Genomic DNA, 14,136 nt, shown 5'->3' with positions numbered 1-14,136 from the left:
CTGACCAAACCCACAACCTTGGCATATCTGGATGATGCTCTAACCCCTTGGTCAGCAAACCGCGGCTCGCGAGCCACATGTGGCTCTTTGGCCCCTTCAGTGTGGCTCTTCCACAAAATACCACATGCGGGTGCGCACGTACAGTGCGATCGAAACTTCGTGGCCCATGCGCAGAAGTTGGTATTTTGTGGAAGAGCCACACTGAAGGGGCCAAAGAGCCGCATGTGGCTCATGAGCCGCGGTTTGCCGAGTCGCAGTTTGCCGACCACTGCTCTAACCAACTGAGCTACTCTGCCAGGGCCGCCAAGAGTGGTTTGTAAACTGGGAGGGAATGTTTCTAGTGGTGTGGAAAGTTCAGAGACTAGCAGAGTCTAGCAGGATTTGTAAAGATCATTGGTCCCGTGGTTTCTAAGGCATAATCCTCAGCCTTATGAAGCTGGGTCCTTCTGGGAGCACGGCTGGCCAGGGAATAGTGGGGAGACCACCCCACTCCAAACCAAATAGCTCTGTTTTCATCCCCTCTACACATTATATGCGTTAGGTTTCCTACAGCTTAAAAGAAAAAAAGTCTGCAAACTACTGATAGAACCCAACTGCCCAGGCAATTTCTGAACACCTTCTGTAGACAAATTAATAATAAACTCAGATAAATGCATTGTTCTGAGTGGTTCTTGACATTTTTGTGATCCTCATCCTATATAATAAAAGGCTAACATGCAAATCGACCAAACGGTGGAATGGCTGGTTGCTATGACACACACTGACCACCAGGGGGCAGATGCTCAATGCAGAAGCTACCCCCTGGTGGTCAGTGCACTCCCACAGGGGGAGTGCTGCTCTGCCAGAAGCTGTGGCAAGCGCAGCAGTGGTGGCGGGAGCCTAAGGATGTCCAACTGACAGCTTAGGCCCGCTCCCCGCGGGGAACAGGCCTAAGCCATCAGTCAGACATCCCCTGAGGGCTCCCAGACTGCGAGAGGGCGCAGGCTGAGCTGAGGAAACCCCCTGCCCTCCCCCCCTGCATGAATCTCATGCACTGGGCCTCTAGTGTAACTATAATAAAGTGTGTTTAGGTAACTGTGATTAGTGAACAGTATGCATGGAGGACCCAATGTTGTGTTTGAAACATATTGTTTCCCTCCAGGAGTGGGCACAGGAATCACTAAAAGTGAAGTGAAGTGAAGTGGTAATTTTAGGTTTGACTGTTGGAACAGCAGGTGGAGCTAGTGGGAAGACCTCTATTTCTAGGCCATTTAAAGAGCAGCAAGATGCACAAAACTTACCTTCATGGGTTTGCATTTCAGAGCTGCAGGCAGGAATGGCAGACCGTTATGCACTGGCTTTGAAAGTGATCGCAGCACTACAGTGTGAGAGCCACGCTGAATGCAGTGTGAGGGCAAGCCCTTTAGAGAAGGGACTTGCATTTCCATATGGGTTGCCATGGAAGTTTAAAACAAGTTACAGCGGTTCTCAACCTGTGGGTCGCGACCCCTTTGGGGGTTGAACGACCCTTTCACAGGGGTTGCCTAAGACCATTGGAAAACACATATGTAATTACATATTGTTTTTGTGATTAATCACTATGCTTTAATTATGTTCAATTTGTAACAATGAAATTGGGGTTCACCACATGAGGAACTGTGTTAAAGGGTCGTGGCATTAGGAAGGTTGAGAACCACTGAGTTAAGGGCATATGGGGTATCTTCTTGTTATTTACTTATTCAACAAATATTAATGAACACCTGCCTATGTGGGAGGTATTGTGATAAGCACTGGGGGTAAAATTTTAGACAATAAACAGTGCTTTCCCTCAGCACATCTCAGGCAAACGTGTGGCCAGATAATTACCATAAGACGCAACAGAGTCTATGACTTTTTTCTTTTTTTAATTTTCCCCTTGTGATGAGAACTTTTTAAAAAATATATTTTGATTGATTTTAGAGAGGAAGGGAGAGGGAGAGATAGAAACATCATTGATTGGCTGTCTCCTGCATGCCCCCCACTGGGGATCGAACCTGGGACCCTTGAGTCCGCAGGCCAACGCTCTATCCACTTAGCCAAACCAGCCAGGGCATGACCATGTTCTTGTTGTTGAGAGAGACAGACACTGATGTGAGAGAGAACATCAGTGTGAAAGAGAAATACCAATTGGTTGCTTCCTGGACTTGCCCCGACTGGGGATTGAACCCTCATCCTGGGAATGTGCCCTGACTAGGAATCGAACCTGCCACCTTTTGGTGTTTGGAACGATTCTCCAACCAACTGAGCCACCGGACCGGGGCTGGTTATGACTGTGTTATAAATAGAGGGCTGTTGGGTCACAGGAGAGGAACTCAGTTGAAAGAAATCAGGGTAGTCTTCAAAGAGGAGGCCAGGCCCTCGTTGCATCTGGAGGGAGATGTAAAAATTCACTAGGAGAAAAGTGGAACCTGCATTCCGGGCAGTGTGTCCATCATGCTCACAGGTATGGAGGTGTGTGTGAAAGAAACATCGGGAAATCTGCTAGGGAGGCTAGCAAGGTAGACGGAGGCCAGACTGTGAAGGGACTCCTAAAATATGCCAAGGTCACTGAGTACATTATTCAAGAATTCCAAATAATCTAGACGCTATTTAATTGATTAGCTTTTGGTGTTCGTGAAACTAGTTATGGATTTGGTCTTGTGGGAACATGGCATGATGACTTCAGTGTTAAATATGTTCTCTGCTTACAAGGGTGAATGGATGAGAACGAAGCTGAATCCAGACACACCCTAACTACTGTGGGGGGAAATGCTACCCGTGCTAATTCCATGCAATGCATTGGTGTGGAGCACACCCCAGGCACTCTGGTAGGTGCTGGGAGACAGGCCTTGCTGCTAGAGCATATCCAGCTGCCTCCTTGACTTTTGCTCTTGGTTGTCTCCAACGCACTGAACACTGAAGTCCAGATCACAAGTCTCATCTCAACCCCAAATCCTGCTCGTTCCCAGGTCTTGCTCAGCTCTATAAAGGACCCTTCTTGGCATCTCCCTCTTTCTCACCTGCCTCATCTAACCCTTCATCTGTCATGAAACAGGTCCAGACACCATCCTCTCCTCCATGCCCACTGCCAACATCCTAGCAACCGCGTCTCTTGCCAACAGGCTCCTAAACGGGTCTCCCTTTTTACCGTTCCCTTTCTCCCAGTTCTTTTCGAGGTCACAGCCAGGAAGATCTTTAAAACATCTAAATCAGATCATGCCACTTCCCAATTCAAACCTTTTATTTTTTATTGACTTCCTATTGTCACTTAAATGAAAACCAAATGACTTCCTGTGGTCCACAAAGGGCTGCCCACCTCACCAACCCCATCCTGTCTTGCTCTTTCACTCACTGCATCCCAACCACAATAGCCTTTTCCCATTTCCACACTTCTCTCCCCCTTTCCCCCACCCCCCACCCCCGGCCTTGGCACCTGCTATTCGGCTGCCTGGAATGCTCTTCTTCCCATCCTTTAGCCGCTTGGTATTTTATCATTTAGGGTTAAATATTACCTGCTCTGAGAGATCTCTCCTTCACAGAGCCCCTCTGTAGGAGGGTTCCTGTGACTCTGACAACCTCCCTTTCCCCCTCATAGCTTGTGCCACGGCTTATAATTATGTGCACATTTGCAACCGAACCTCTGTGGTCACTCTGCTCCCCACTAGCCCAGGCGCTCCCTTGGGATGAATCCTGGGTGTTCTCTTTTCCCCTCTCTTTCCAGAGCTTGACGCAGTGCCTGGCACACGGTGAATCCTAGAGAGTTGTGGAAGAATTGTTCCAACACATAAAGATAGATGGGCGTTTTCAGTTCCTAAATCTCTAACTACAAACAAGAAAAACGTGGAAAATTAAGAAAACGGTTTTCTGCGTTTCCCTCCACCATTGGAACTATTTTAGGAAGGGTATGCAGCTCTGTGTGACCTCACCGAAAGGAAAAGGGTGCAGGTTTTTAGAAATCAGCACATGGTTTTTGTGTGATTTGGGGCTATTTTTAAGGCAGTGATATTTTATTTAAAAATGGAAATCCTGAGGTGTAAAAATGAACTGCTCTTTTTCGATATTCAGGGCTCAGGACACCGAGATGTTTTAACTTCTTGGCTCCGCTCTTTAAACCTATTACAAAGATCACATTAGAATTCATTTTAATAGACTTTGTGAGCACAGTACCCAATCTCATATGATCCTGCTGGGCTCTTCTATTATGAGAGTCACGGGAAGCAGAGCCAGAGGCGGCAGAGCAGTCCCCGGGAGGACCCAAGGCTGGGGACCGTGCCAGCTCCATTGTTTACGGAATATTCTCTCCACTTTTATCTGTGGGGTGCAATTGGTATTGACTTTTGAGAAACTACTTCTTTGCCCCGATCTCACAGTTGGAAAAAAAACCTGCGGTAATGACATCTGGCTAGGAAAAAAGGCATCAAAGCCGCAGAAGGAAAGAAAAATTATGAGACCTTGTTTGATAGATAGTTTGGGCCCGTCTGTTAGATCTGTTCAAGGGACGCGTGTTACATTTGTGCGAGGTCGCCATTCCTTTATCCTCAGGAAATGCCCAGGGAAGTAAAACTGTCTATTGTTTTTGCTATTGACTGCTGGTGTTGGGCCTTCTTAGCATTTAGCGAAGTGTCTTTTTGACTTTATCGATCTTCAGAGACAAATACTGTTTACCAAAATCAAGATAAAATTTGTGATAATGTATTACCTTTTACTTATGTTGTTTTTTTTTTTTTTTATTAAAGAGTAAGGCAGTCATTTTTGAAAAAAAAATTTCCCCCCCAACTTTTAGGTCTAACGCTCGAGGAGTTTTTAAACATTATAAGGAAGAAGAAGGAAGCTCAGCTGTATCGGAATGAAATAAGACACATCTTCACAGCTTTTGACAGGCACTGTAAGTCTCTTCAAAATGTTTTGAAATTAAAAATTGCTATTTAAGAACTGTGAATGGGCATATATACTCAGTACATGAAATTAATATACTTGGAAGTTTATTTTTTACTGTCCTCATTAGCTGTTACCTTAGATGTTGGTGTGGATTTTTTTTCTCCACTGTGATTTTAATTTCTTGACATTTACCATGGATAAAATAAAGTTAACAGTTATATAATTGTACTTAGTGGTTAGAATCCGGGGAACACAAGGGCTGGCCATGTGGGGTTATAGGTCATGAGCCACCTACGCATGGTATCTCCTTCGGCTCCTGCTGTGACCCACATTTTACTGGAGGAATTGTTTTCCCACACCGGGTGTGGCCGAGGAGTGACTTCAGATCTCCCACACCCCACACATCTCACACAGGGCGAAAATACTCATAGAGTCCAGGTTCTGTATCTTGGCTACTGTTATGGCTTCCCCCTCAATATGATTATATTATAACTAGAGGCCCGGTGCACAAAATTCGTGTGTGTGTGTGTGTGTGTGTCCCTCAACCCGGCCTGCACCCTCTCCAATCTGGGACCCCCTCAGGGATGTCTGACTGTTGGTTTAGGCCCAATCAGACATCCCTCTCATAATTGGGGACCGCTGGTTCCTAACCGCTCGCCTGCCTGCCAGCCTGATCGTCCCCTAACTGCTCCCCTGCTGGCCTGATTGATGCCTAAATGCTCCCCTGCTGGCCTGATCTCCCCCAACTGCCCTCCCCTGCTGGCCTGATGGCCCCCAACTGCCCTCCCCTGCCGACCTGGTCGCCCCCAACTGCCCTCCCCTGCTGGCTATCTTGTGGTGGCCATCTTGTGATGACATCGTGCGAGGGCGACACGCGACGCCACCTAGGCTTTTATTATATAGGATTCTAATATCAAGCAAGAAAACAAATGAATTTTGAAGAATAAATTGTTTTGTCAATTTACAAAGACTTGAACCTGATGCTGTTAGTGCAGTGTATGTCTCTACAGTCCTCTCCCTGGGACTCAGAGTCCGAGAATGATAGGGCTGGAAGTGGCCTCCCGGATCACCCCGGACTGCACTGAGGGACAGTACGACTGGATTCATAAATCCTTCCAATGAGACAATCTCAGATTACCTAACATGTAAAACCGACCATACATTACTGTTCTTTTCCTAATAACATATGAAAGCGTCGTGCAAGTTTTATGGCTGAAATAACAGTTCATAGGGTTAATAGAGGTAAGTGAATGTTTACATTTTGTTTTCAAATAGATCGTGGATATTTAACTTTGGAAGATTTCCAAAAAGCGTTCAAGCAGGTGGCTCCCAAGTTACCAGAAAGGATAGCACTCGAGGTTTTCAGGTAAGGCCCCCAAATCCTCACATGCACCCACCCCTTGATGTACCATTTCCTTTTTCAAGTTTTCAGTTTTATGGAGAACACCTTTTTATGCTGATTTCTTCACGAATGAACCTTTTCATCTCACAGTATATGATCATGACCCCGGAGAGAAATTGTTTATAGTTAGCTCTTCATGCACCGATGCCCTCGATGGTGGTGCTTGCCCACCTGGGAGGTGCGTAAGAACGTCTGGTAGGGGTGGGAAAGGGACAGGAAGAGAGTGGAACTGGTTTGTGTATTTATGTGTCGACCAGAAACAACGAAGCTTTAGTGTGTAACACGGATGCTGGTGTTCTCCCATGGTCAGTATTTCATCAGACAGAGGCTACGCATATTCTCTGGAGAGAAGAGTTGATATTGCTTAAAGGAGCCCCCCTGACTCCTGCTCGTCGCAGTGCATGCATTCGTGATAAAGTAGATTTGAAGAGTATATTAGGTTATCTTTATGAACTAATTTGGACACAGTGGGCAAGTGGCTTGAAAGCAGTTTCTGTTAGGAAGCTGCCGATTGAAGGTAACATGCTGACATGAGAAAATAGCAGAGCTGCCTCTTCTGTGACTGCCAGCATGAGGTCGTCATCACCTGTGGCCAGGTGTATTAGTCAGGGCTCGGAACAGCAGCAGGAGCCAGAGAACCAGCATAGCACAGCTCAGGAAAGATGGCAGTGTACTGCTCTCTCACAAACACAGGCAGTCAGGGCCGATTCGATGGCAACATAGCCATGAGGGACCCAGGTGCCTCCTTTCTTGTTCCGGCTGCCTCCACACCTGGCTTCGCCCTCCTGCTTCCAGGATTGTTTAAATTTCAGTATCAAACTTGAACTCCAACCAGGTAGGAGGAAAGGGAACAGAAGATAGGCCCCTCCTTCTAAGTCTATTGTCCCCATGACCAAAACTCAGTTCCAAGGCCATGTGCAAAATGTCATCTTTGCTCTGGGCGGTCACGTGCCCTCTGAGTTTCTGATACTGAAGGAGAGAATGGCTGTCGGGGGACATCTGGCAGGTGTTCCCATTTGGGATAAAAATAATTTAATGAAATCTGACCAGCCATCAGCCCTGCCCATTAGAAATGATGAAGTAGGTTATTTGAAATAAGGATTTGCACTCACGGTTATTGATAGTGACATATATGAAATTCTTTTGCTGTGTCATTCACAAGCAAGTTGTTGAGCAAACTATTGAAGAGAGCAGTTAAAGGCACCTGCAGACCGTGCCATAGAACAGTTTTGCTTAGTTGATTCTGGAACAGCGGGTTCTTTAAAATATAATGGAATCTTTGTACACACTTTGTGATGAGAAGAGTAATGAATGTCAATGTATTTCTGCCACACAAGGGTTGTTTTAACAAAAGAACAAAGAATTGTTACTTTATTTTTCTTTTACTAAAAGACAGGTGTCCACATTTGCTGACCTTTCTGTGTTAGGTGGTTTCAGGAGGAGCTACCTCATAGAAATTTTTTAACAATACACTTAAATATAGCCTTTCAAGGTATAAGCAATGTTTTAACAGGGAGTGAGCGAGTACCTGCTTCTCCAAAGAAACCTGCGCTACCCAGACAGCATTTTGGAAATGGGTATTTGGAAACATGATTTAAAAAAAAAAAGATGGCCCAGCTGGCATGGCTCAGTGGTTGATCATTGACCCATGAACCAAGAGGTCACCAGTTCAATTCCTGGGCATGTCTGGGTTGTAGGCTCGATCCCCAGTAGGGGGCGTGCAGGAGGCAGCTGATCAATGACTCTCATCATTGATGTTTCTCTCTATTCTTCTCCCTTCCTCTCTGAAATCAATAAAAATATATATTATAAAAAGATGCATGTCACCTATTAAAACCCTTCACATCTGCAGTTTAATAAGTTGAAACTGGAATGTCCTAATCTGGTGGGAAAAAAATCTTACAAAGTTTTATTGGTTTTAAGACACAGTTTTAAAAAATATAAACATTTGATAGCTTTCATAAGCTTTCAACAGTGACTAATATCGGGGAAGATGGACATTTACTTGCTGAATGTCAGTGAGCAGTAACAGCAAAGTAATAATAATAAAAAAAACTTTAAACCTTTCCGTGTCAGAGGTTGGACTTCAAATCCGAGGGCTCAGTGCCATGTTGCCCTTTTCCATCATATCTGCATATCTTCGTGACATGACTCTGACAGCCATTCAAACCAAGTATTAAAACAAATTGCTCAATCACAAAGGATTAAACTGAGATGTTCAGAAGTAATAGCGGATATTAAATCATGTTCTTGATAAATATCATGAATCGTTTTTGGTGACAATAGAAAGTTGTTTGCCATTAAATAAAATATTTGCATCTTTAATTCTTTAGAATTTCTATATTATGTTTTATAATGTGCACCTAAAAATAAATGTATTGCCTGGCTGGCGTGGCTCAGTGGTTAAGCATCAACCTATGAACCAGGAGGTCCTGGTTCAATTCCTGGTCAGGGCACATGCCGGGGTTTCGGGCTTGATCCCCAGTGTGGGGCATGCAGGAGGCAGCTGATCAATGATTCTCATCATTGATGTTTCTCTCTCTCTCTCTCTCTCTCTCTCTCTCTCCCTCCCTCCCTCCCTCCCTCCCTCTCTGAAATCAATGAAACAAAAATAAATAAATGTGTTCATAGGTCCATACATCTTATCTTTCCCAGGATTATCTGATCAACACAGTTTGGGGACCACTGCAATATACAACCTAGCAAGGCATTTTTAGTTCATTGAACGTACCCTGTTTAAACTCTCCTTTGTATTATTATTTATTTTTTTTATATATATTTTATTGTTTTTTTACAGAGAGGAAGGGAGAGGGATAGAGAGTTAGAAACATCGTTGAGAGAGAAACACAGATCAGCTGCCTCCTGCACACCCCCTACTGGGGATATGCCCGCGACCAAGGTACATGCCTTTGACCGGAATCGAACCTGGGACCCTTGAGTCCGCAGACTGACGCTCTATCCACTGAGCCAAACCGGTTAGGGCTGTATTATTTTTTTTTTATAGCACTACAATCCCTAAGCCAGAATAAATGATGCATAATAAGTATTAAAGGAAGTTGTGAAAACAAAAAAGGAATAATATGTCCTATGTCCTGTACATTGAAGTAGCCCAAAGAAACAGATGCCTGACTTGCACACATACCTCTGTTTCGATGGTGCAAACAGGTTTCAAGGATAAGGAAAAGAAAACCAGTGATGCCAAATCCCGTCATGTTTCTAAGGTTAGACACTTGCTCTTCGAGAAGCTTGAGTGGCATTTGACTTAATTGACGAGCACAAATGGGGTTCATTGCCCGGGTCCATGGTTACCGAGAAGCAAGCTGGTGCCTGAGGATCACTAAAGGAAGGCAGCTAGGGAGGGAGCCTTCTCCTTAAAGCACAGTCGCCTGTGCCTTGACAACTGAAGGAGTTTTCATAATCTTCCATTCATGGGCTGCCAGATTCTCACCAGAGAAACTTCTGAAGATCAAGAGCCGTCTCTTTCAGAAGTACTTGCCCATGTTGCACTCCCCTAAACCAACAAAGCACAACAGTAAAACCAACCAGACAGCCAAAGCGAACAACTCAAAAAGACAGACTTGGGGCATAAGGCATCAAAGAAGCATTTCTCTTCATAAGTTGATAGAAACACCGGTGCGCCATTGATTAAATCCGGGGGCGTTCCAGGGACCAAATGAGAGACTTTTATCAGGTTTGTGAGTTGCTGCCCGACTGCTTTGGTTATGTCTACCTTAGTGATTTTTATCATGAATGAAAGCAATGTCTTTTTAAATCTATATGGTCAGGGTCTGTGACAGTCACGTTCTGTTCTGCCATCGTAACCTCTTTTGGTTTAATGTTACTTCTGTAGTTAAATGGATTCAGAGCTCACCTCCAGGCCTTGTGACATCGCTTCTGTGTTGCTGAAGTTGATCATAAGAACTACCTTCCCTGGTGCCTTTCACGTTCAAAAATGTTTATCTGGGCCGTTGTCCTTGAGTAAAGGTATATAATGGATTGAGCATTAACACTTTCACATCATGTTCTGTTTCTTTAAGAACACTGGTTATATATGTTGGAAGTCCTTTTAAATTTTTTGTTAACTTCTGTTTCATCTGCTTGTTTTGCTCACGCCTCTTAGTATATTTTCCACAGTGTCTCTTCTCCCGCGTGCTACATCTAATATGGCATTTCCCCACCAGTTACAGTTTATTTTTCTCTGACATTTCTTTCTTGAGCTACATCTGTGGATGTTTCATTTCTTTTTTGTTATTTTGCTGTATCTTGTTATTTTATATTTCCCCTAAGGTTTTCTGTATCTACTTTCAACTCTTGTTTTATGGAGGTGCTTGCTTTATTGGGAGAAGCAGTGGTTTTTGAGATTTTATTTTTAATGGGTGATTGCTTGGGAGCTACTGTTATAGCTTTGTACATTTCAATTAAGGAGAGCAAGTTTTCTACGGAAGGAAGGGTTTTGAGGAGCAAGTTACTTTCTTAAACCAAGAGATGATACCTTGTGTAGAAAACAAACACAAAAGTTGGTACTAGCTTGTTATTTCTAAGATATAAAATGTTTAATATTTGGATTTCAAAATTTGAGATTCCTTTCAGTGTTTAAAACATAATTTCCACGTAGAGCCGATAACCAGGATTTGTGTATTTGTGTTCTAAAAGAACGGAGTGTGTTTGAGTAACTGAAACAACTTTTTTTCTACTCACCACCAATGGCAGAAGTTCAAGCAGTATGAGAGCTGACAATACTATTTATACAATAGAATTAATGTGAGATAATAGGCCGTTTCTAGCACAGAAAGGTTGAAACAAACAAAAATACCTTTCCTTTTTTAAAAATATATTTTTATTGATTTCAGAGAGGAAGGGAGAGGAAGAGAGAGAGAGAAAGGAACATCAATGATTGGCTGCCTCCTGCACGCCCCCTACTGGGGATCGAGCCCACAATCTGGGCATGTGCCCTTGACCGGAATTGAACCCGGGACCCTTCAGTTTGCAGGCTGATGTTCTATCCACTGAGCCAAACCAGCCAGGGCCCTTTCCTTTTTAATATTAATAGAACTTGCTGAAAACTTTACAGTGCTATCTTTTTAAAAAAAGATTCAAAATCTTTAAAGACGAATGGGTTAAGCTAAATGTATTTAACTTGGCCAACATCTAGTCACCTTTCTAAACTCCTCCTTAATTCATCCCGAATTCCTGTGTTGTCCTTGGCCTGGTGCTTGTTCCTGTGGATATGTGATGTGTATTTAAACTTTGTTCTGTTTCCCTTGCTGGCAGTGCCTTTGTCTACTTCCTGTCTGTCCAAGGTAGACCTGTCTTTTTAAGGTCCTGCTCAATAGAGCCCCTTTGTCCTTTACATTGAACATTCTTCTCTCCTTTCTCTAAATTTTTATTGTACTTACTAGAGGCCCGGTGCACGGATTCGTGCACCAATGAGGTCTCTCAGCCTGCCCTGCGGGATCAGGCTGAAACCAGGTCTCCTACATCACCCGAGAGGTCTCGGATTGTGAAAGGGTGGCAGGCCAGGCTGAGGGACCTCACCGGTGCACAATCAGGGCCAGGGAGGGACTGCGGGAGGGCTCCAGGGCGTGTCCAGCCCCTTTTGCCCAGTCCCCATCAGGGCTGATTGGGGCTGGCCGGCCGGGGAGGGACCGTGGGAGGTTGGCCGGCTGGGGAGGGACCGCTGGAGGGCTCCAGGGCGTGTCTGGCCCGTCTCTCCCAGTCCCCAGCAGCTGGACCCCAGCAGCAAGCTAACCTACTGGTCAGAGCGTCTGCCCCCTAGTGGTTAGTGCGCATCATAGTGACTGGTTGAAGGGTTGAACAGTTGGACACTTAGCATATTAGGCTTTTATTATATAGGATGGTTGTATATTTTTTTCAATCCCTTACTTGGTAAACAAAAATACCGTGTTGAGGATTATCTCCGTAAACTGCTACAAGTTCCTTGAGGTTATGAGCTTATCTACAGTGTTCACTGTTCCAGTGTATTGCTTTATGCATTGTAGTTACTTAATAAGTAAGTGGTGTTGGTCCATTGTCACTCTACATACCCAGTGACGGTAAAATTCTCACTTACAGTTTCCCCTATAATTAATTTACTTCTTATCAACGAAGAAAGAGAACATTAAAATGCAGTCAGGAGCTTTATAACCACATGTGGCTTTGCTTCCCATTTTTCTCTTTCTACGTGGGGTTTTTATGCTTCCATCTCTGATGGCCCCTTTTGCTTTATTTGGGGAACATTTTCTGCTCTTGATTTAAGCCTCTGCTGTCATCAGGAAGCTGGCTTAATGTTCTCTCTTGCCTTTGCCCGCCAGCAGTGCCCTGTTATACATCTGGCTGGCGCTTTCCTCTGAGAGGATGTTTCCTCCACGCCCGGGAGCCTTCTCCATCGCATGTAAGCACGGAGATTTGCACCTTCCCACCCCCTGTCAATTGGCAAAGGGCTCTGGGAATCTTCTGCTTCCCAGCCATGAAATGAAACCTGGGTGTGCGGGGGGGAGCCCATTCCCTGGCCCGACGGGCAAGGTTCTGAGTGCACAGGCGGGTTGTCAGATATTAATGGGACACGGAAATACTGAGGCACCAAAGTGCTCTCCAGGCTCGACAGGGGGCGTTTAAGTTATAGCTGATATTTCTGGGGTAAGAATTCCATTCTTCATGCTACATGGGAAAGGCAGAAAACATAGAACGTATACTTCTCCTTTTGGGGATATTAAAATTGGTTGACAGTAAGAGCATCATGACTTGTAGACTAATGCGTTTTCAGTGTCAGTGTCAATGGGGGTGGGGCTTAGGCAGTTTTATTTAGTTAGTTGGTTATTTTGATCCTCACCTGAAGATATTTTTTCCATTGGGTTTTTAGAGAGACTGGAGGGGGGCGGGGAGAGAGAGAGAGAGAGAGAGAGAGAGAGAGAAAGAAACATCGATGTGTTGTCGATTGGTTACCTCCCGCATGCGCTGTGGGGCTGGATACAAAGCTGGGATTTAACCTGCAACCCAGGCACGTGCCCTTGACCAGGAATCCAAGCCGAAACCCTTAGGTTCACAGGCCGATACCCTAACCACTGAGCAACCCAGCCAGGGTGGTTTAGGCACTTGTAAAAGGGAGTAATAGATAGTCCCTTGGCAGAAAGTTCATATATGCTTTATATCGCAGCCATTATAAAAGGAAGGATTGTCATGAGCTTGGATAAGAGGAACCAACAGACTCTTCTGTTCTGCTGCATGAGCCCAGGGCCCTATAGGAAAGTGATTTCAGGTAGCATTTATTTTTGCAAATCATTTGCATCTCTTTTTGAGTGTCATTCCTCACTGCGTTCTTTAAGTTCCTATGACTCCTTTCTGCCGGCAGCGACGTGTTAAACGGCATTTTCTCGGACAATCTCTAACAAGAGAATTTCCCGGTTATTATTTTATGCATCAGAATGATTCTTTTATCAATGTAGTCATGGGACCTCAACAAAATCGCAGTTATTATAGTGAGGGCCTACTTTGGTGAACACGATTTTTGATCTGTAAGTATCTACATGCTTCTGTGTATAGAAAAGTATAAAGAAACGACTAGAAACCCTATCTCGTTCTTTGTAACCACATATCGCCGGCACCAGCTCTACCTGGTGCGTGAGTGTAATGGCCAAAGAAGGAGCCTTCTTGAGTTTCCAATTTTTATTTCATGAATTTGTGTATTTTCTTTGCAATGGTAATGCTTTAGTTTTCAACTGTTTTGTTTAAAAATTTTATTGTCAGAGATCCCCTTTTCTATTTACCCTCTCGCACGCTATCACCGAGGATGTGTGCAGCTTTTTGAGATGACCTCAGAATGTCCTTCCTCTCACACGTAACATATTGAATAAAACTGCACT

At 44.4% G+C, this 14,136-nt stretch overlaps 1 protein-coding gene across 1 annotated transcript in view; it reads left to right on the top strand.

The window, feature by feature from the left end:
- EFCAB11 (EF-hand calcium binding domain 11) overlaps positions 1 to 14,136 on the top strand; it is a 124,908-nt gene that overhangs the window by 14,542 nt on the left and 96,230 nt on the right. Inside the window, exons 4-5 of the mRNA XM_006101673.3 lie at positions 4,781 to 4,882; positions 6,151 to 6,241. Coding sequence (XP_006101735.1) covers positions 4,781 to 4,882; positions 6,151 to 6,241 — 193 coding nt within the window. The remainder of the gene's footprint in view (positions 1 to 4,780; positions 4,883 to 6,150; positions 6,242 to 14,136) is intronic.

This window comes from Myotis lucifugus, unplaced genomic scaffold (genome assembly GCF_000147115.1).
Source record: "Myotis lucifugus unplaced genomic scaffold, Myoluc2.0 scaffold_377, whole genome shotgun sequence".
In the NCBI taxonomy this organism is placed as follows: Eukaryota; Metazoa; Chordata; class Mammalia; order Chiroptera; family Vespertilionidae; genus Myotis; species Myotis lucifugus.
This window is presented reverse-complemented; position numbering and strand designations above follow the sequence as displayed.